General features: G+C 38.3%; 2 protein-coding genes and 1 pseudogene across 2 annotated transcripts; all 3 read right to left on the bottom strand.

Annotated features, from left to right (window-relative positions):
• The window catches only part of LOC132134273 (proprotein convertase subtilisin/kexin type 5-like), a 57,897-nt pseudogene extending 53,122 nt beyond the window's left edge, over nucleotides 1-4,775 (bottom strand).
• A 4,151-nt stretch (nucleotides 4,776-8,926) lies between these two features.
• Nucleotides 8,927-13,416, bottom strand: LOC132133521 (annexin A1-like). Its single transcript, XM_059546380.1, has 13 exons — nucleotides 13,335-13,416; nucleotides 13,079-13,142; nucleotides 12,819-12,930; nucleotides 12,381-12,475; nucleotides 11,628-11,741; nucleotides 11,341-11,431; nucleotides 11,181-11,260; nucleotides 11,017-11,073; nucleotides 10,408-10,501; nucleotides 10,209-10,304; nucleotides 9,790-9,848; nucleotides 9,231-9,353; nucleotides 8,927-9,122 (listed from the first exon to the last, which is right to left on the bottom strand). The coding sequence occupies exons 2-13, from the start codon at nucleotides 13,121-13,123 to the stop codon at nucleotides 9,066-9,068; spliced, it is 1,023 nt and encodes a 340-aa protein (XP_059402363.1). The 5' UTR covers nucleotides 13,124-13,142; nucleotides 13,335-13,416; the 3' UTR covers nucleotides 8,927-9,065.
• Nucleotides 13,417-13,631: 215 nt separating this feature from the next.
• LOC132134257 (annexin A1-like) lies at nucleotides 13,632-21,586 on the bottom strand. The gene is made up of 13 exons (XM_059547054.1): nucleotides 21,507-21,586; nucleotides 21,267-21,340; nucleotides 21,008-21,116; nucleotides 19,746-19,840; nucleotides 19,120-19,233; nucleotides 18,774-18,864; nucleotides 18,614-18,693; nucleotides 18,460-18,516; nucleotides 15,091-15,184; nucleotides 14,896-14,991; nucleotides 14,523-14,581; nucleotides 14,257-14,379; nucleotides 13,632-14,082 (listed from the first exon to the last, which is right to left on the bottom strand). Exons 2-13 carry the CDS (start codon nucleotides 21,318-21,320, stop codon nucleotides 14,026-14,028), a joined length of 1,029 nt encoding a protein of 342 aa, XP_059403037.1. The 5' UTR covers nucleotides 21,321-21,340; nucleotides 21,507-21,586; the 3' UTR covers nucleotides 13,632-14,025.
• Between the last annotated feature and the right edge of the window lie 245 nt (nucleotides 21,587-21,831).

Here is a 21,831-nt window from a genome sequence, read left to right as displayed (position 1 = left end):
CGAGGACCATACCAGACGGTTTCTCTGGCTAGCTAATGCCACCAGCTACCCGGACCACGCGCTCTGCACCTTTTATCACGCCAGCCTGAACCCTAGGTGCAGAGCGTTGTCGCCCGAAGATGGTCCTCGGGAGGATTTCGCCGCATTTATAGAGTGGAATCTGGTGAGAAATGGGTCCCCTCTCACGGTCGGCCCAATGGAGGATCTCGCCAGGTCCACTCTGGACCCAGAGCCCAGCCTACAATCTCCCCACGGTACGAGGCATAAGCCCGAGCCCACCGATGACGGAGAGCCAGAGAGCATCCCGTCAGACCAGGTGCGAGAGCCGGCGACACTGCCCACCACGAGGGAGCAAAATATGGAGCGCCAAATGGGTCAAAATGAGGGGGGTTCCAATTCACCTATGCCAGATCCTCTGTTAAGCCCAGGAAGGGCTCCTGATCTTCCGTTAAGCCCAGGACGGGCTCCTGATCCTCCTGTAAGCCCAGGATGGGCTCCTGATCCTCCTGTAAGCCCAGGACGGGCTCCTGATCCTCTGTTAAGCCCAGGAAGGGCTCCTGATCTTCCGTTAAGCCCAGGATGGGCTCCTGATCCTCCTTTAAGCCCAGGACGGGCTCCTGATCCTCTGTTAAGCCCAGGAAGGGCTCCTGATCTTCCGTTAAGCCCAGGAAGGGCTCCTGATCTTCCGTTAAGCCCAGGACGGGCTCCTGATTCCCCGTTAAGCCCAGGACGGGCTCCTGTTCCCCCGTTAAGCCCAGGACGGGCTCCTGATCCTCCTGTAAGCCCAGGACGGGCTCGTGATCCTCCTTTAAGCCCAGGACGGGCTCCTGATCTTCCGTTAAGCCCAGGACGGGCTCCTGATCCTCCTTTAAGCCCAGGACGGGCTCCTGATTCCCCGTTAAGCCCAGGACGGGCTCCTGATCCTCCTGTAAGCCCAGGACGGGCTCCTGATCCTCCTGTAAGCCCAGGACGGGCTCCTGATCCCCCGTTAAGCCCAGGACGGGCTCCTGATCCCCCGTTAAGCCGAGGACGGGCTCCTGATCCCCCGTTAAGCCGAGGACGGGCTCCTGAACCCCCGTTAAGCCGAGGACGGGCTCCTGAACCCCCGTTAAGCCCAGGACGGGCTCCTGAACCCCCGTTAAGCCCAGGAAGGGCTCCAGCCCCAGAGCTTACTCCAATGCCTGCTCCTCCAAAATTCCCACCCACTCCTGCCTCCTCCTCCGCTGTCGTCTGGCTGCCCCTCTGCTCGCCCTCAGCCTACCATGATTGTGGTGCGAGCTCAGCGGGACCGCCATCCTCCAGCGACGCCTTGGTCGGCGTCTCCCTCACCTCCGCCTCCAGCCTCTGAGGCCTGGACTCCGCCTCGGCCCGTTGACCCGTCGGCTCCACCATGGCTCCTAGCTCCTTCCTCTCCGCCGTGGCCCGGCAGTCCGCAAGCTCTGCCTGGCTCCCTCGTCCCTCCGGCTCCGCCTTGGTCTGGCGTCGTCCATCCTATGCCTCGGGACTCCACTCCTCCGGCTTCGCCTCATCCCTCCGTCCCTCCGGCTCCGTCAGGCTCCTTCATCCCCTCGGCTACACCTCAGTCCTCGGTCACTCTGGCCTCACCGCGGCCTTCCGGATCCACATCGCCGCGTCAGTCACCAGAGCCATCTGTTCCGCCTAGGACCTCCGGCTCCTCCCCATCACCCTGGCTCTTCGGCTCTCCGTCTCCACCTCGGGCTCCTCCTCCACTTGCTCCGTTGCCGTGGGTCGAGTCCCTGGAGTCAGTGACCATTCCTCCTCCATGGCTCCTTCCACCGTCGGCCCAACCTTGGGCCGTTATGGATGTGGCCTGGGTCCTGCTGGGTACCTCCTGCTTCACATCCTTCCTGTCTCCTCCCTCCGTCATCTCCTCCCTGGCTTCTTCCTCTGTGGTCCCTGTCTGCTGGCCCCCTCCTGGGAGGCTGTCCTCCACCGGAACCTCCTCCCAAGTTCCCACCCACGCCTCCCTTTGTTGTTTCTACGGTGCGAGGACGCACCTACCGGGAGGGGGGAGTACTGTCACACACCTGGACTTATTTTGTGTGTTTTTTTCCCCTGTGACCCAGTTTCTGTCTTCCGTGTGTGGTTTTGATTAGTTCCCAGGTGTGTCTAGTCATTTCCCCATGTGTTCCATGTCCCTGTTAATTTAGTCATGCCATCCACCTGTGTTTCCCCAATTATCCCTTCTATAAAAGCCTTGTCCTTTCAGTTCTGTTTGGTCGGGTCTACTCGTCTAAATGTCAACTTGTCACCTGTTACTTGCCACTTGCCTCTTGCCACCTGTTATTTACGACTTGCCTTGTTTATGTTTTATTTAATAAATCCTTGTTTCGTTTTATCCCTCGGCTCCGTGTTCCTTCCAGCAGCATAAGCCGTGACAGTGATTGGCTCTGAACGAATCTGAACCAATGGAAAGAGTTAAAGTTCTGCACAAGATATGTGTTTACACTTGCCAGTTGGTAGTAGTTCAAATTAAGATCGCCGCATTTGATTTGACCACTAAGTACTTGCCAATTCTAACATATAGACAACTCCTTCTAATGGGCAGATCATAAAACATGACTGCTTACTTTGCCTCCACCGTGAGGGCGATGATTCTTGCAGCCATAGTGGTTGATTCTGAAGTGCCAGAGTGCTCATCAGTGCAACGCTGCCTCAAATTTTTGTCACCTGAAAACACACATATGCATGAATCCAATGAGGAAAAACCACCCATTTTTGACAAAGAATCAAACAAATACACACTGAGTGAATCACAATGCCTAAGCTGTGACTGTCTCCATTGCTGTCAGAGTAGAGGAGCATTCCTCCAGGTACCACGGCTTTCAGCCACTCTGAATGGTGCTGCCTACTGAGATGTTGTAAATGCTGTTGGTTTAACCATCACATGAGCAGTAGTCTGACTCTGCCCCACATTTCCTGCAAAAATAGCAAATAGTAAAAATACTATTTATATATATTATATTTATATATTTATATTTATGCATTTAGCAGACGCTTTTATCCAAAGCGACTTACAGTGCATTCAGGCTATCAATTTTTACCTATCATGTGTTCCCGGGGATTCGAACCTATTATTTAAACAATAATTTTTTTATGAGGAGTGATTTTAACCACAATTCATCCATGTACATGCAACCCATGCAAACCGGGCAAGAGGGCCAGGAACATCTACTCCAATCATCATCTGGACCCCAACTGGAGCTGTAGATGTCAATATACTGCTGTTTCAGACTCAGGGATTGGGCTTCCACCATATCAGGCAATATCGCCATCCAGCATACGCACACCTTCATGTTGGGATTGGGAAACACAGCTTCATAAATATCAATAACCACTTTGAATACCAATATTACATACTACCAGTACTAAATTATTATTGTTGTATAAAGCATAACAGTAGGCAGGATATAGTCTACCAAACATGGCCACTGAGACATAGAGACAATTCTGATAACTCACCACCAGTTTTTACATCGTAGGCAATTCCGACAATGCTGAGGGAATTGTTCGCAGCAGCAGCCACCAGACCAGCACATCTTGTTCCATGTCTTTAATGAAATCAAAAAGAAATGGAAAACCTCATTTTTGACTGGAACACTTAATTTTAAAATCTATTTAAAATCAAAATACTTTGAGACTTATTGAGAGGGAAGTGAGACTGAGTCATAGTGGAAATGTACGAACTTATTTTCATTGGTTGCATCATAACGTGGTATTGGATCTGGATCATTGCTGTTAACATCATAGCTAGCTAGTGCATCCTTATAAAGATAGAATGACACATTAAAGGGACCGTTTGCCCAAAAATAAAAAATTAAATCATAATTTATTCACCCTGCACTTATTCACCAATATGAGCTTCTTTCATAAGCTTTCTTAAAAAGTTATTTTGAAGAATGTTGGTAACTAAACAGTTGACGCTAGCCTTTGACTTCCATTATATAGGGAAGTCGTGGCCTAGTGGTTAGAGAGTTTGACTCCTAACCATAGGGTTGTGGGTTTGAATCTCTGGCCAGCAATACCACGACTTAGGTGCTCTTGAGCAAGGCATGGAACCCCCAACTGCTCCCCGGGCGCCACAGCATAAATGGCTGCCCACTGCTCCGTGTGTGCACTTTGGGGTTAAATGCAGAGCATGAATTCTGAGTATGGGTCACCATACTTGGCTGAATGTCACGTCACTTATATATATTTTTTCTCATACTATGGAAGTCAATGGCTACTGTCAACTGTTTGGTTACAAACATTCTTCAGAATATCTTGTGTATGTGTGTGTGTGTGTGTGTGCGTGTTCAAATGCTGAAAGAATTTCATAGAACAACTTTAGGGTGAGTAAATGATGACAGAATTACAATTTTTGGTTGAACTGTTGGGTGAATCTGTTAGCATATTGACAACATATGACTAGTCTTTCTAGTCTTTCTTATCTCACTCATCCCACCAGGTTTGATTATTTTTAAATAAATATATGTTTATATAACATTATAGACATACAGTATATCAGATTGTATGAGCCATTCTTCTCTCCTAAATTCTGAAGTGTAAAAATTAAATGATGTACGCAACCCAATTTATTTCCATTTTCCATTTTTGTGAGATTTCTGCATGGAAATATCTATTTTTTTGTTATTTCTTCTCATATAATCTCAAGATATCAAAGCACTTACATAGTTCTGTTTTAGATCTGTATGCTGTCTTTCTGTACTAGCATCCAGGATGGAAACGAAAACCCCTTTCCCAGTGTAGCCAAGCAGTTGTGATTACAGTTCTATGGAACAGAAGGCAAACATAAAAGGTTTTAGCATGCTTTTATTCATCTCAGATTATCACTTAATTCAACTAATTGCATTAATTATATATTTTAAAGAATTATTGAATTGTAAATAACATGCAATTAAGTGACTGAAAGCATTAAATTCAGTTTAAACTTTATCTATATTATTTCTATAAAGGTACTCTTTTCAAGGGATATTTTGATATCATAAAATACTTCTGAACATATTGCTTTAGTTTAGTACTGTTCAGTTTATTAATGTCTTTTAACTGAATATAACATATCTGATTCTAATGCGTTGCATACTAACAATATACCACATGCTGTTCCATTCAGGGTCTATCAACCGTGATCTCTGGGTTTTGCACTTTGTGGGTGAAGTCTGTGTGTTACGCGTCAGCACTGATTAGTTTGTGGGCGTCTCGGTTAATTGTCATCAGCAACAACTGTCACTCATTACTCATCCCTATATATTGGCTTGTCTAGTGTCTTGTGTTTGTGAGAGCGTTGTTTCATGTTTGTGACCTATGCTTTGCTTTCTTGTGTGTTTCTGCGTTGGATGTCCGTGTCTCCCCGGAATCCCGTCCACTCTACGCAACCCACTACCAAGCAAAACCACTTACCTTCAGCTCGCTTCCCTGCAGTTCCTGTTTCACCCTCTCCTGCTGCCAACTCACCTCCGCCTTCCGGATTCGTCATTCCTCACCAACATCTTGGTCTGTGCATTCCTCCCAGCATTATTTGTGTCTCAGTTTTGTATTGTCTATTGTCTTCATTAAATCTCATTATTCTCGCACTTGCTTCCTGCCTCTCCTTCACCCAGTCGTTACAGGGTCATTGAAGCTGGCGGCGTGAGTTTGGTCCATTGTGTTGGTTCTTTTTACTCTCCTTTGAACCATCTGTTGCTGGATCCACTTCACATTTAGCATTAAGACATATTTATGATGTGCTGCTAAATGCATATCATGCTTTACAAACCACAGTGAATTAAATGAATTATTCATTAAGAGCAATTATCATTGCCTCATTTAATTTTGGCCAAGTTTAAGGATACATCCATGTGGTTTGGTGTACCACTCTCTTAATCTGTTTTGGTAAGTGTGTGTGGTGTTTATAGGGTTGAGTAGCCTAACTTATTAACTATTCAGTGGTGTCTCAGTGACTGAAAGTACATGATCTTTGTACCTTGGTCTCTATGGTGATGAGACTGTAGTTTCCTCTGTTTTTAATAGTGGAGCATTTGATAATTCCTCTGTGCTGGAACTGGTAATGATCCACTAGCCCACCTATCTGCAGTGGCACAAGGGGAAGAGAAGATTGTGCTTTATGTACAGTATATATAGCTGCTGATCAAGTATGACTAACAGAGATATAAATTATGTATTCATCTCTGACGTACTGTATGCCTTTGACACAACAAAAGGGTTATCCTACACCGCTGATAGACTTACCATCGGAGGCAATCTGAGCTACCACTGTACAGTTCAGCTGAGCTTAAACTTTGGCTGCTGGTTACTCTTTGACACCCTTAGCCTTGACATTATGATGTTGGCGAAGCCATTCCAGATTTAACTGGAACTAAACAGCCCCACTTTTGACAGCAGTTACACATTTCATTTGACTAAGTGGAGGAAGTCATCATCTTACATGTTACCAAAGGCAAAATGTTCACAATTAGACAAAGCAAAACAAACAGACTTATCACACAGAGATAGAAACCCAAATAGATGGGCCAAAATAAATCCCATGATGCATTGCACAACAAACCACTGGGGGATTCAAACTGGCCTAAACCCACCAATTCTCAATAAATTTGAATATGGTGACATGCCAATCAGCTAATCAATTAAAAATACTTGCAAAGGTTTTCTAAGCCTTCAAAATGGTCTCTCAATTTGCTACACAATAATGGTGAAGACTGCTGATCTGAGAAGACGATCACTGACACACTTCGCAAGGAGGGGAAGCCACAAACATTCATTGCCAAAGAAGCTGGCTGTTCACAGAGTGCTGTATCCAAGCATGTTAAAAGAAAGGTGAGTGGAAGGAAAAAGTGTGGAAGAAAAAGATGCACAACCAACTGAGAGAACCGCAGCCTTATGAGGATTGTCAAGCAAAATCGATTTGAGTGAACTTCACAAGGAATGGCCTGAGGCTGGGGTCAAGGCATCAAGAGCCACCACACACAGACGTGTCAAGGAATTTGGCTACAGTTGTCGTATTCCTCTTGTTAAGCCACTCCTGAACCACAGACAATGCCAGAGGTGTCTTATCTGGGATAAGAAGTAGAAAAACCTGTTGCACAGTGGTCCAAAGTCCTCTTTTCAGATTAGAGCAAGTTTTGTATTTCATTTGGAAACCAAGGTCCTAGAGTCTGGAGGAAGGGTGGAGAAGCTCATCGCCCAAGTTGCTTGAAGTCCAGTGTTAAGTTTCCACAGTCTGTGATAATTTGGGGTGCAATGTCATCTGCTGGTGTTGGTCCATTGAGTTTTTTGAAAACCAAAGTCACTGCACCCGTTTACCAAGACATTTTGGAGCACTTCATGCTTCCTTCTCCTGACCAGCTTTTTGAAGATACCGATTTCATTTTCCAGCAGGATTTGGCACCTGCCCACACTGCCAAAAGCATCAAAAGTTGGTTAAAATGACCATGGTGTTGGTGTGCTTGACTGGCCAACAAACTCACCAGACCTGAACCCCACAGAGAATCTTTTTATTGGTCTTATGAAGTATTCTAATTTGTTGAGATAGTGAATTGGCAGGTTTTTGTTAAATGTGACCCAAAATCATGACAATTAAAAGAACCAAAGACTTTAAACTACTACAGTAGTAGCTTGTCTTGCAGGTTAAAGACATTTATTAAACAAGAACCAGTCCAGACATGGGCTCTGTAAGAATGAAAGACTAATTTGAAAGGAAACAAATTCTAGGAACAAGGACTAGATTTTGTTTGCACAGAATGTGTTCATAAGAAATTGAGTTTGTCCATGAAGTTTTATCATGGGAGTAACTGGACTTGTTAAAATATCATATTTTACTTTCAAAAACAGTAAATCAAGCATGACTTGAATAAAATTCAATATGGATATGCTTTTCCAACCATGGCATTATCAACTGTGAACATCACTCTATCATGATGAAAATGACAAAAATACCAATTATAATTCTAGGATCATACAGAAAACATAAAGACACAAAAGCATACTACTGTATTTATTTTTGTATAAGCCTTTGAGATTCATAATAAAGCAATAAGCCCCAAGAAACTGAACTAAATTAATTTATAACAGCTAAAGAGTGTTGTTAGGCAAGATGCAAAGCGGAGTTATTCCATACATAATAAGGTTTTGCAAAATTACACAGAGCAAACAAAGTGTAATGATATCAATAAAAACATTATTCTTCAACCAAACAATGTTCCTCAGAAATGGTAGATTTTTGTCTGGACACATTGGAGTCCAATCCAAGGTAAAAATGCATATGGAAAAAGTTCTGTAGGAGACATCTTCAGATGGTTATGCTCTTTGTTTCATGCAGAAATATTAGTCTGATGACACTCCTCATTGAATAGTTTTATTAAAAAAATCCTAAAATACCTATTTGACTGTGTGAGTGCTTCTCCTCTGTGATGGCTCCACTGCATCTGCTGCCTGTGGCACATCTTCTCCAATTACAGTCCTATCACGTTCTACAGGTGCACTTTGTGTGCTTGGACAGCAAACACTTCTTTTTTCCTATTTGTTATTTATTTGTTGTTGTTTTTTTAATGATACTTGGTTTTGCATATATTCAATTATTGATGCCTTCTACAGTATGTAAATATTGTGCATGAATATAGTTGCCTTCAGGTAATCTAAAACTGTGTTTCTAAATTAATTAGTTTTATTCAAGTTAACTCAAGAAATTAATCAATATCAAGAATAAAACTCAATGCATTGGGTTACACCAAAATTTGTTGTCAGATCAGGAATAAATACCTCCTTATGACAACTGTATGTTTTCAGTGATAGTATATCATTAATCTTGTTTGCACAAATATAGATGTGTACAGTAGATGTAGAAGTTTTTTCTCAAATAATTAAGGTATCCTGATTGCTCTGGTCAAAGAAAAATACATTACACAATGAGTTGCACAAAGAGTTTTATTGAAACACTACAAAGAAGCCACACCCTGAGGAGATTAGGCTTTACACGGGTCATGAATACACCCATTTAATGAACAAATGTGTTTATCATGATCCAGTTGAATGAAGATATTGATTGTTATCTATGGAGCTCCGCAGATGGTCAGCATGATCTTTTCATAATCCCCCTTTGTTTCTTTCTGTAAAAATAAAGAAACCACTTTTCAATGAGGTTTTAAATGCTAGTGATCTAAGAAATTAAATACAAAGTCTTCTCAGATCACCCATTATGAGTTACACATTCTCACCAGAATGTCTTCCTGAAGGGTTTTGCCATACATCCTCTTGTATTCTTGCATGATTTTCAGCAGGTCAATTTCTGAACGACTCACAATGATTCTAGTCAGTGTGTCAGTGTTGGTTCCTAACCCCTATGAAGCAAGACCATATTAGAGTTAAATTGATTTGATGGTGTGACTGAATTCTGTTGGCAGCTATTTTTGTTGGTTTGTCCATTTGTTAATAGCAGGATAAGTTAGCACTTGTTCCAAAGAAAATGTTAAACTTCTCAGTCTTTGTTATGCAGTTATAATGGCATTAGTTGAGATGTCAAATTCTGCAGTTATTTGTGAAAGTGTAAATTCACTTAAAATAGCAATATATACATTTTAACAAAATCTTTTTCATCAAGGTGTTGACACCCTGATTGATATCCTTTAGGCAACAAGAAGAAGAAAGAAGAGTCATTTTAAAGTCTCCAGATACTGGGTTCTATCCTCTTTGATCACTGGACCAAACAAAAAAAAATTCTCTGAAAAAAAAATTGATCAAATGGAATACATTTCATGAATTTCTCTGCAACTTTACCTTCATTGCCAGGTGAAGCCTTTCTGCAAAGTAGGCAGGTTTGTTCCAAGCACCCTTCACTAAAACATGAAAATGACAGTAAGAAAATTGTTAATTCAGACAGAAACAAACTAACTAATTCAAACCTTTCATTCTAATAATTCTTATTATTATTATTGGCATTAATTATAATTATAATTATAAATGAATTTGAACAATGTTCAATATTTTTTTACATACATGTTTTTTGTTAATCTTGGACATTTGTACCCAACCTTAATTTTCATGTGTGAGAATGAAACCACCCTCAACGAAACCATTCTCAACACGCACAGCTGGAAAAACAGGCCAGTCTTTTTCAACAAGTTTTAAAACGACTATTTCTCTTTCACACACCCACACAGATACACACAGACTAAAGCGAAGTCTTATTTATTTACCCAGGGTCATCAGGCAGTCTTCAAAGCTTCCATGCAGCTCACCCTCAAGATCTTTAGCCAAACCGTCTTTGCTCAGTTGGGCATAACATTGTAAAACTGAAGGGAAAATAAAATAAAATAAAAACAAGCTGAACTACACCAAAATGGCATAACATAAAAAGAGAATATCTCCGAAGAGGAATCAGAGTTATCCACTTACTTTTGCACAACTGAGCTTCACTCCTGTTTGTGAGGATGTCAATCAAAACAGAGCAAACAGTGCCAATCCGATTCTCCCCTGCTTCAAAAAGAGCCTGAAACAACAACATAGCAAAGTCAGAGACATTCAGTGCCTACATTGGATAACACTTTAGAATAATGGTCCATTGTTAACAAGTATGCAGGAAGTAATAGGTAGTGCAACATGAACAGAGAATCCTATACTATTAACTAATATGGAAGCAAGATTAACTAACCAGTAAGTATTAACAAATAAGGAACTTTTGTCCTTATTAGGTATTTGATAATTACTAAATAAAATATCCTCATTGAGAACTACTTGCAGACTATGACCAATTAATAAAGAAAAACCAATTTATTACTTATCACAGTGATTTAACTAATGTAACTAATTGCAGTAGCATGTCTAAAAAAGTAATTTTAAAATTCATAACATGGTCATAAAATGTATTTTTCATAATCTTTCACCTCAAATGGGTTCTTCGTGGAAACAAAATTATGAATATTATTCTGCATGGATACTTGTTAACTAGAGATCATTATTCTAAAGTGTTATCCATCATTTTTTTTCATTTCATTCAGTTTTTACCTTTGCTTCACTCTTAGCCAATCCTTCGTCAATGTTGCTGTCTTCACTCCTGGTTGCCTGAAGTTATTATATATTGATTAGTAATATGTCATCATCTATGCAATAAACAAAAGATTATTTTCTTGTTCTCTAACAAAACTGCCACTGAACTGTTATTTTTGTACCTTGCAAAGGGCAAGCAAGGTAGTCTCGAGATCTCCTTTAACTTCACTTTTAATATTTTCCTCCAACAGCTCTCCGTAGACTGTTAAAAAAAAGAGGTTAGCAGCTACCTCTGCTTTTAGGAAGAACTTGTACAGTATGCTTTTAAATCTTTCTTGTTACCTTCTTTATAAGAAGTCTTCAATGCTGTAATCTCCTTGTTTGACCTGGTCCCCAGAATTTCATTTAGGACGGCCTCACTTGTCCCAAGACCCTGATTATCATTGACATTATAGTATTAGTAAGTAGATTTAAGTATTTAGTATTTAGGAAGCACACACACACACACACACGTGCACACACACACAAACACACACACACACACACACACACACACACACACACACACACACACACACACACACACACACATATATATATATTACAATAAGTACAGTTACAAGTTGTACCTTCATGGCTCTTTTCATTTCAAAAGCATCATACTCGGGAGGAGTCATCAGCAAGGCCAGGACAACTTCCTCAAAATCTGACTTCAGAGCTTTTTTCAAGTCAGCTGCCAGAGCCTGAGGATTACAAGATAAAACAAGATAAAACTAAATAATGTTATAAACAGCCTATGCTGTTAAAAACAAACAAACAAAAAATGTCATCTGTGTTTCTTAGACTTAGAATTGACTTGGACCTATACAGATACTGTAAATGATTTGGCTCACTCATCTACAGTATGTTGCTTCATATGTCACATTCATTGGGTTAATTAAAAAAAAAATAGATAGCATTAAAACCTTGGACTGTGTATCAACTCACTATTGTCTTTTACACAAGACAATGTAATTTAAGACAAACATTGTCATTTTAGACAACCATTTCAATGACCAAGAAAGCCTGAACCGAAATTTGCAGATGGCACTATATATTACTTTTACTCATTCATCTGTATTGTCCCATACTGTAATACTGTCCATTAACAAAAGTATTGATAAAAGTGTAAAATGTTCAATTGTTGATCTTCCATTATTTATAAAGCATCTAAAATCAAAACAGACTACATATGAAGCCTCAGTATCATACAGTATTTAACGATTGTTGATTGTTATTTAAGGTGGAATGGAAAGCTTCAATAAGTAACAGACAAATAAGTAACAGAATTCAAACGAACACTGAATACTTAAAGAGATGTTAAAGGATGTGAATATGCTTACTTTTCCTGTACTCTGCTGATAAGCTGCTTTGATCTGTTGTCTTTGTGCATTGCTCCTCTTTGCTATCACCTCTACAATAGTGGCTTCATCCACACCTTCATGAGAGAAAAACAGGGCATCTGAGCAGCTGTTTTCACATGAGCAGCAATTTACAGAGAAGTACTGCTGGATCTTGGTATTAATGGGTAATTGCACATGAGTGCACTTGATTCCTTGTAATGAATCACTGGAAAATTAGGTCAGTACAGAAGCATTATAATACAAGTCCCAACGGAGCTATATAATGGGTAAAAGTATAAAAGCAGTCTTCCTGCTATGACATAATTGGTGAGGTGTGTCTTCCAAACATGCAACAACACAAAAAAATGTACAGTATTTGCAAAACTTCTACTTGCGTTTCAACAGAGGATATTAAACATGTTTAACTTTGCATTTTACCTTTGGTCTCAATGGCTTTCTTTAATTTTTCAGCATCATTCTGGGCATTAAAATTAGTACCAGCCTTGACTGTTCCAAAATATCCCGTCTCAAAAGGAGCAGGTTTAAAACCCTGAAATGAAATATATAGCAACATATAAGTACATATCAGTAATGGTAGGTTTCTTCTGAGGTGTGCTTGTGTTAGTCATTGCATACAGGAGACCCACCTAATGTTCATCGTTTTGAACAACTGCAATGAAGTTCAGGCATTTACTTACCTTGTCGTCATTTTGTTGCTCTAAGAATTTCTTGAAAAAAGCCATCTTGCGAGCTTTGAAGACACTATAAAGAATTAAGCAAATGAAGAAGTCATTGCAAACATTGTCCGGATTAATCTACTGTAGATTGACATATTAATTCTATTAAAATCATCAATTACTTCATTATGAATATAGCATCATGAATACTTGTTGGCTTTATTAATTAGGGTAAGCTACAGACTTGCAGTTAAATGCATTTACAAACATAACTCACCTGAGCCTCTGTAAAGTTCGTAAGAGCAGATCTGAAGTGAGTAATTTCAGGAACAGAACCTGTCTTTATATTCCTTATACACACCCACCAAAAAAAAAAAAATTGGGCTGGGGGAAGATGTTAGACCGGGTTGTTCTGGTTGTACCTGTCTGTAAAGCTTGTGATAAAGCTTCTTGCATTTAATGTGTTTGCTGAACTCACCCCAAGTTGTAGTCTAAATCTAACACAAAATAAAACTTAAATTGAAACTTTCATATGAAATGAAATTTTTTTAATAGATAATGCAGAGGATGCAGATGCTTTAAACTGAAGTTTATTGGTTGTGGAATTTGTCTAAGGTAGACAGATAAGGTCACAGTTTCTTACATACTATATCACATGCTAATTGATATGCTCATCACAATGTAAAATATTGGCAGGATTACAAAGTGATTTGTTACAATAATAATAATAAGATACAGTTGTTATAACTGTAATAAATACTTAAATTTCTACTATGAAAATAGTAGTTGAAGTTGTAGCTAGGAATATTATACTGACAATAACACTTAAAGTGTGCACAATAACTGACATTTTTTTATATTTAAATGAAACTGTTTTCACAAAACAACTATGTGGGATTAAGTTGTGCTGGCATGGGTTGGTCATGTAATGAATTTGCAGATGTTTTTCATGGACATGTAAGAGATGATTATTGAGTGCCACAGAGAGCCAGCAGAATCTTCTCATATTCTCCACTTGTTTCCTTCTGTAAAACCAAAAAAGGATTTATGTAGGGGCAAGCCTGAATGAATTCATTGGGAAGTGACTAGTGACAATTTCATTCTATAATGGATGTGAAGTACTGTAAATGGGCTCATTGTTTTATTTCATGTTAGATTCAAGCTAGTTAGTTAGAGCTTTTCAAATTATGAAAACTCACCATAATAGCCTCCTGAAGGGTTTTGCCATACATCCTCTTATATTCTTGAATGATTTTCAGCAGGTCAATTTCTGAACGACTCACAATGATTCTAGTCAGTGTGTCAGTGTTGGTTCCTAAGCCCTAGAAGTCCACATTACAGTTAAATTCATTTAAAATTTTTAAATGAATGAAGGCTGAAAATATCAAAAACATATGCAGCACTAACTGTGCACAACTACATGGGCATACTGAAATACATTCTATTAATTCCTTTGCAACTTTACCTTCATGGCCAGGTGGAGTTTTTCTGCAAAGAAGGCAGGTTTGTTCCAAGCAGCCTTCACTAAACATGAAAAACAAGAGTGTTTTGAGGTTTGTATGTTGGTGAAAATCCGTTTTGTGCACACAAACGGAAGGTGCGACTTCATACTGCTTGATTTAGTTACTATTGTATCTTTGTTCCTATCTTGTGTGATAAAGGTTTGTGTGACAATGCTGACTGGACCCACTCTAGACATGCAGAGCTGGAAAAACAAGCTTCCTAAAAGCTTTGTTTCGAATAGTCTTTTGATTGCTAAAGGATTTTGACTTGTCAAGAATCTCTCACACACACCCACATACATACACACAGACTAAAATGAAGGCTTGTTTCCTTACCCAGGGTCATCAGACAGTCTTCAAGGTTTCCATGAAGCTCACTCTCCAATGCTTTGGCCAAACCCTCCTTGCTGTATTTGCCATAATACTGGAAAACTGCAAAAACATTTTAAAGCCTAAAAACGTAAAGTCAACTCTCTCTGAAAAATTATCATATATGTAACATTAGTATTCTGTCATAAATATTCCACTTACTTTTACACAACTGAGCTTCACTCCTTGATGTGAGGACATTAATTATGACAGAGCAAACAGTACCGATCTGCTTCTCTCCTGCCTCAAACAGAGCCTGAACAAAGCAGAGACAGTGAGTGAGTCCACCGAACACTGGTGAGAAGACCAACAAGGCACCACACACAACATACTTTACTTAAACTGAGCAATTTCACCAAAGAGCGAGACTTGTTGTTGTCCTCCTCTCACAAAGAAAGGCATGATAAGGCACCAGCTGGACAAACACCCATTTGTAAGACTTGGCTGGACGCAAAATGCACTTTTAACATTTTGCATCATCTAGGCCCTTATGCTATGTTTGAGAATAAATCTTACACCTATAGTAAAAGGTAGGTGTAAAGTGAAAAGTCATGATTTGATAGGATATGATTCGTTTTTAGGATTGATGTATGTGAATGAATTATTACTGCAGATGCAGCAAACTGTAGCATTCATCAAGATTTGTGTGGGCTACCACACCGCCGACAGTGCTAAATGACCTACCCAAACTATATTTCTGTAATTATGTAGTAAAATATAACAGGTGATTTGGGATTATTAGAAGAAACCGTACCATGCATTCTCTTGCTTGGACTGACAGTAGAAATGCTTGGAAATAATATTTCTAAATTTTCGAAACTTGATATAAAAACACAGTCTTAGGAAATGTTTACGCAATAGCTTCACTTGTTACAATATCTTGAGCAATTCAGTTCATTTTTATTAGTAATTGAAGCCATTGCAGCAAGAATAGCATCTCCTATGCCTATGCTGGGTGTAATTACTTCTGGCCATAGATTTAGTTGGTGCAACAGGTGAAAATAAAATATTTATCAGAAATCTTGACGTAGCTAAGCTGGATGTAGCTAAACCCAGCATAGGGCTTACATTCAACTTTATTTTACATCTAACTGGTGCAGCCGGTCCCAGATACTCCTGTCCATCTTCTCTGAACAGGACATTATAATAACTGAAACTTGCTGTCTTGAGTTTTACCTCAAAAGGCAAATCCATCAAGATTTTAATTAGCTAAATACTGGGGTACCTCAGGGTTAAGTGCTTGGCCCCCTCTTCTTTTCAATATGCAAAACCTCACTGGGCCAAATATAAAGCCACACAAGCTTCCCCTATCACTGCTAAATATAGTCCCGGTCTGCAGACCCAGGGGCGCCTCCAAGGGGTGGCCAGGGGTGGCCACGGCCACCATTGTATAAACTCTGGCCACCCCTGTGGTCACCCCTAGGATGATTTGCAGTGGGTACTATTAATTTAAATGCAGAATGTAAATTCACAATAGTTTAAGAAGTGAAAAAAGGTTTGCAAGCTTTGAAAAAAGATTGCAGATTGGTGCCACCAGAGTAGCTGCCCTTCAACCCTCCCCCTCCCCCGTCCAATCAAAACACAGAGTGTGCATGTACATGTGATGTTCTAGACTAGTGCTCATAATCATTTATAGTGCGTTCTTTCACTGGAAATTTAGAATTATCAAATGTGTCAATATATGGGATAGAACATTTATAGATCTATATAATTTCATATAGTTACTATCACACAAAGAGTGACGTTTTTCTCCAAAAGTCAGCATAATTACAAATGTGATATTGATTTTATACAACAGTTCAATAAAAACAAGAAGTTAATATCAAGAGACTTACCTTTTAGACAACATATTCCCTCACTCAAAAATCATTCCAAACACAGCCACTGTTTTGAGCAACATGATAGTGTTTCGTTCCTGAATGAATCAACCGTTTAAATGATTCGGTTCGACTGCAATCTATTGTAACAGTGACTTGCTGCCACATACTGGCGGTTTTAATTTCACATTTAAGGTACCTTATCATTTTTTAAATAATTTCAAACATCAGTTTTCAATGTTTTACATTTAAAATATCAAAACACAATGTATTCATCTGTAACTGCAGGTTAAAGTATTCCATGTCCCACAGAGATGTATTAAACAGTGTGTAAAAACATCTAAATGGCACTTCAGATGCAGCTTCTGTTTTCTCTGCATTGCAAATATAAATTTTGTTGATACTGATTGCATTTGATTGGTAACAGCCCAAATGCAAGTATTTGACCTAAAAGATGGTGCACACTTTTAGAAAAAAAAAGCTTAAAAAAAAAAGGTAAAAAAATACCAGAAATCACAGATATTGTTTTATTTCAATATTACAAAACCCTTATTATTATTCTTTTCTTCTTTTTTTTTTTTTATGTGCCACCTCAAGATTTACTGTGGCCTCATCTGGCCACCCCTATTAAAATTTTCTGGGGGCGCCACTGTGCAGACCAGGAAAGATATCTAACCTTCCACTCAGACATCAGCTTAACCTTTTAAAGAGAGAACTCTTTTATCATCTTAACAAGTCTATCAGTTAAACACAATATCAATGTACTGCCGGATTCAACAATGGGAACGGTAGTTAAGTTAGCTAAAAACTATGAATTGAGCACTTGTTAAACCAGATAATCCTCACTATCCAGATCACATCCACATTTCAACAACCACCCAGTCACTCCACTTCACTTCGCTTCACTTCACTTTACTTCCATTAACTTGCATTGCTTAATAAAGGTTAAAGTACCTTCAATGACAATAAAATGTATTTTAGTTTACTATAGCAATTCAGAATTGTAAGCACTACTAAAACTGTTGTCTCCATGTTTTATCCAAAGATGCTTCAGGTGTCTGTTGATGTAAATACACCAGTAATCACCCTTTTTAAAGTGTATATATTGTATATATATTATAATATATACATTCTTTTCCTCAATAGGCACAAGAAAGAGTCCAAAGCCCTAAACCAACCAGTTCCAAAATGAATCACAACAAAACATTTAAATAGAAGCAAAACATATCAGAAAAAAAGACAAAGGTACAAAAACTGTGTACACATTCATACAAGGCACAGCTGACATAAAACAAGAAATGCAAGTACCAATAACTTGCAATTTTATGTTTCAATCACAGATGGCTGTAGTGCACTTTTAAACAAAATAACTACCGGTAGCTATATTTTGTCTAAATGTAAGTTACTCAGTATTAACTTTCATGTATAAATGTTGTATAAAAGCAATATCACACTCATAACTATAATGTTGTATTGTTTGATGTTGTTTAATTCAAATAGATCTGACTTAAATCTTCTACAGAAACATACACTATAATCCATGGAGATATTCCAGATGCCAATCCAAATTCATAACAGTTTACCTGAAATAATCGTCACTTATGTCATTAAATGAGCTGATTCGTCTGGGTCTAAATCATACCCAGACGAATCAGCTCATTTAATCACAGTAGTTATTGCTGTTACAGAGTTGGAGATGATTCTGTCACAGTACCTTTGCATCACTCTTTGCAAGCCCATTGTCAATTTTATGGTCTTCACTCCTGGTAGCCTGATGTTATAAGATATATATTCAGTACACATAACAGATTTAGTTTTCTTATGGTGTAACATAAACAGACTAAGGTTAAGCAGTGTAATTTCTGTACCTTGCAAAGTGCAAGCAGTGTAGTTTCAAGATCTCCACTAACTTCACCTTTGACTTGTTCCTCCAGCACTTTTCCATAGACTTTACAACAAAAAGAAGTTAGCAGCTACACACGCATCTGCATTCATGAAGTACATATGCATTTGAATCTGTGTTGTTACCTTCTTTGAAAGTATTTTTCATTGCTGTGATCTCCTTGTTTGACCTGGTCCCTAGAATTTCACTTAAGACAGACTCTGTTGTCCCAAGACCCTGATTAACAATTACATTTTAGTAGTGAAATCTATAAATAAAACATTGGATGGTTGTGAAGACTGTCACAAATATATATTTGTATATATAAATATGTGTGTGTGTGTGTGTGTGTGTGTGTATAAATATATTGTTATAATGGTTAGTGACAGTTTTCACAACCATCCAATGTTTTATTTAAAGATGCACAAAATTATTGAGGAAAAAAAAACAGCACAGTACAAAAAAAAAAAAAAAAAAGATAAAACAGTGTACCTTCATGGCTCTTTTCATTTCAAATGCATCATATTCAGGGGGAGTCATCAGCAAGGCCAGGACCACTTCCTCAAAGTCCGACTTCAAAGCCTTTTTCAGTGCATCTGCCAAAAGCTGAAGCATAAAAAAGTTATTTACATAATACAATACACTAATACAAACATGCGCTCACACACACACACACACACACACACACACACACACACACACACACACACACACACACACACACACACACACACACACACACACACAATTGTTGAACTGTCAGCTATTTAGATTTTCCATTTTAATGCATCAGAATAATACTGAAGAGTAAGAGCGCCACCTGCTGGTAAAATCTTGTAAATGTAAGCAACATCAGCCATGACCTTTGGAACTGATGGCATAATCATAGTTCAGTCATACTGTAGTTCCTAATTTTGCTTGCAGTTCTGTTTTGTGGCTATTTGTCATCTTTAAAACTATCCTGGAAATCTGAGTCAAAGTTCATACAGTATTTCAATTAAAAATTCTGGACAAATTCTGAACATTTTCCATCCCTCCAATCTCACATTTACATGCAGACCACCTTTACACATTTAAACAGGCCAAAGACAATCAGTGCAGGATGTGAATATGCTTACTTTTCCTGTACTCTGCTGATAAGCTGCTTTGATCTGTTGTCTTTGTGCATTGCTCCTCTTTGCTATCACCTCTACAATAGTGGCGTCATCCACACCTTCATGAGAGGAAAACATGAAAGTGAACAGTTTTTTTTTTGATCAAACTACAGAGTAATTCTGGTGGGTTAAAATGAGCAATTACATAGTACACATATTTTATGGTGCATAATAAGTACAACTATAAGCCGTATATTGCAACATAACTGTATATTAGGGGATATGCATTTAATATATTGCTGATTCATGACACATGGAACATAACATTTTGCCTGTCATTTGTTTTTAAAATAGCAACAATTACATTTTTCAGATATGGCCACTAGAATGTTCTTAAAACAAATGTGCAATTTGACTCGAATGTTAGATTTTTCATTAATAAATAATGTAATATTTTATTTGACAGTACACTTTTATCTGACTTTGTTGATAAACTAAGTAAAACATATTAAACAATTAGAGAAATGCATATTTTGTGAAAATTAGTGCTGTCAGTTCGACTAATCATTAGTCATCGCATCCAAAATAAAAGTTTGTGTTTACATTTATAATATATATTTATTACGCATATATAAATACACAAATACAGTATGTATTTTGAAAATATTTACATGTATTTATATTTATATAATATATAAATATATTTACAAAATTTTCTTAGATATACACATGCATGTGCATATTTATATAGCTAATAAATACACATACAGTATATTATATAAACACAAACTTTTATTTTGGATGTGATTAATCGCGATTAATCAATTTGACTGACAAAATCATTCCATAATTTGAAAAACATTTATTTTTTTCATGTTACTGGCCATTGGTGACTCTGCTTTTCAACTATGACACACTGTATTTCTAGGAGTGTATTCAAGGAAAGTACTGCAGGGGTGTGTCCTCCACAGCTTTACTAAGAAACATGACAACACTTGAAAAAACACACATAAATTATTATATCTAGCTGAAAATGAACATTGTTTTTCATCCTTTATTGAAACACATTCAAAACAGCGTCCCTATAATAGTTCTAACATTGGTATCAGGATCATGAGAGCATTTTATGTGATTAATTTTGCATTTATCCTGATGGCTACATTGGTAAGAAAAATCCATAGAAAAATCTGAAAAACCATACAGAAATTTGATTCAACCCTAAAGCACACGCACAAAAAATAAAAAAAATAAAAAAAAAAATAATAATAATAAAAAAAATTATTTACCTTCTACCTTCGTCTCAATGGCTTTCTTCAATTTTTCAGCATCATTTTGGGCATTAAAATTGGGATCAGCCTTGACTGTTCCAAAGTTTGCAGAACCATCTTTAGAACCCTGTGAGGAAACATATTACAACATAACATATTATAACATATAACAGCCACTGAATGTCAGACCATGGACTAATTATTAATATAAATACTGATGTTGAGGTGTTCTTTAATATGTCATAAATCATTGGGCATGCATTCATTCTATATTTACCTTGCTGCTGTCATCATCACAAATTTTCTGGAGAAACTTCTTAAAGAATGCCATCTTTTAAACCTTTGAAAAAGCTATAGCAACCCAACAAATAAATTATTGCAAGGTTGCACTTATGAAAAGTCAGAGAAATATATCTTTGTAAGTCACTGATTCAGTGTCGTTGTTGAATGTTTTCGAAGAGCTTTGTTCAAATGTTACTGATGACAACAGTAAAACACATTCGCTGTGATATCTCACCTGTTCTCCTGGGGAGTCTGTGAGAGCTGCTCTGAAATGGTTAATTTCCGGAACATAACCATGTCTTTTATTCTTTACACACGTGTGCAAAAAACAAGGCTGGGTGGAGGGGTTAAAACCAGGTTGTTCTGGTTGTACCTGTCTTTACTGTCTGTTAATATGTTTGCTGCATTCACCTCAAACTGCAGGATTATTAGTTTGTGTAAGATAAACTGTCATTTTTATATAGAGAGCCTAAAACAAAAATCATATACATGGAATAGCATTGTTCACTAGATTTAGCACAAGGCCATGCACATGCTTCTATTTGGTTTTGTATTCTTCT

This window comes from Carassius carassius, chromosome 4 (genome assembly GCF_963082965.1).
Source record: "Carassius carassius chromosome 4, fCarCar2.1, whole genome shotgun sequence".
NCBI lineage: Eukaryota > Metazoa > Chordata > Actinopteri > Cypriniformes > Cyprinidae > Carassius > Carassius carassius.
Note: the sequence above shows the minus strand (reverse complement) of the source record. Positions and strands in the feature narration are given on the sequence as shown.

What these genes read in the sequence shown, in the direction of transcription:
- LOC132133521 (XM_059546380.1), bottom strand. Translation starts at nt 13,123, where the DNA reads ATGGCTTTTTTCAAGAAATTCTTAGAGCAACAAAATGACGACAAG. An exon ending in CCTTGCTTGCCCTTTGCAAG is followed by an intron (nt 11,074 to 11,180) that starts GTACAAAAATAA and finishes TAATAACTTCAG; the next exon opens with GCAACCAGGAGTGAAGACAG. An exon ending in GGCTTCACCTGGCAATGAAG is followed by an intron (nt 9,354 to 9,789) that starts GTAAAGTTGCAG and finishes CTTGCTTCATAG; the next exon opens with GGGTTAGGAACCAACACTGA.
- LOC132134257 (XM_059547054.1), bottom strand. Translation starts at nt 21,320, where the DNA reads ATGGCATTCTTTAAGAAGTTTCTCCAGAAAATTTGTGATGATGACAGC. An exon ending in AAATGAAAAGAGCCATGAAG is followed by an intron (nt 18,865 to 19,119) that starts GTACACTGTTTT and finishes ATTGTTAATCAG; the next exon opens with GGTCTTGGGACAACAGAGTC. An exon ending in CACTGCTTGCACTTTGCAAG is followed by an intron (nt 18,517 to 18,613) that starts GTACAGAAATTA and finishes TTATAACATCAG; the next exon opens with GCTACCAGGAGTGAAGACCA.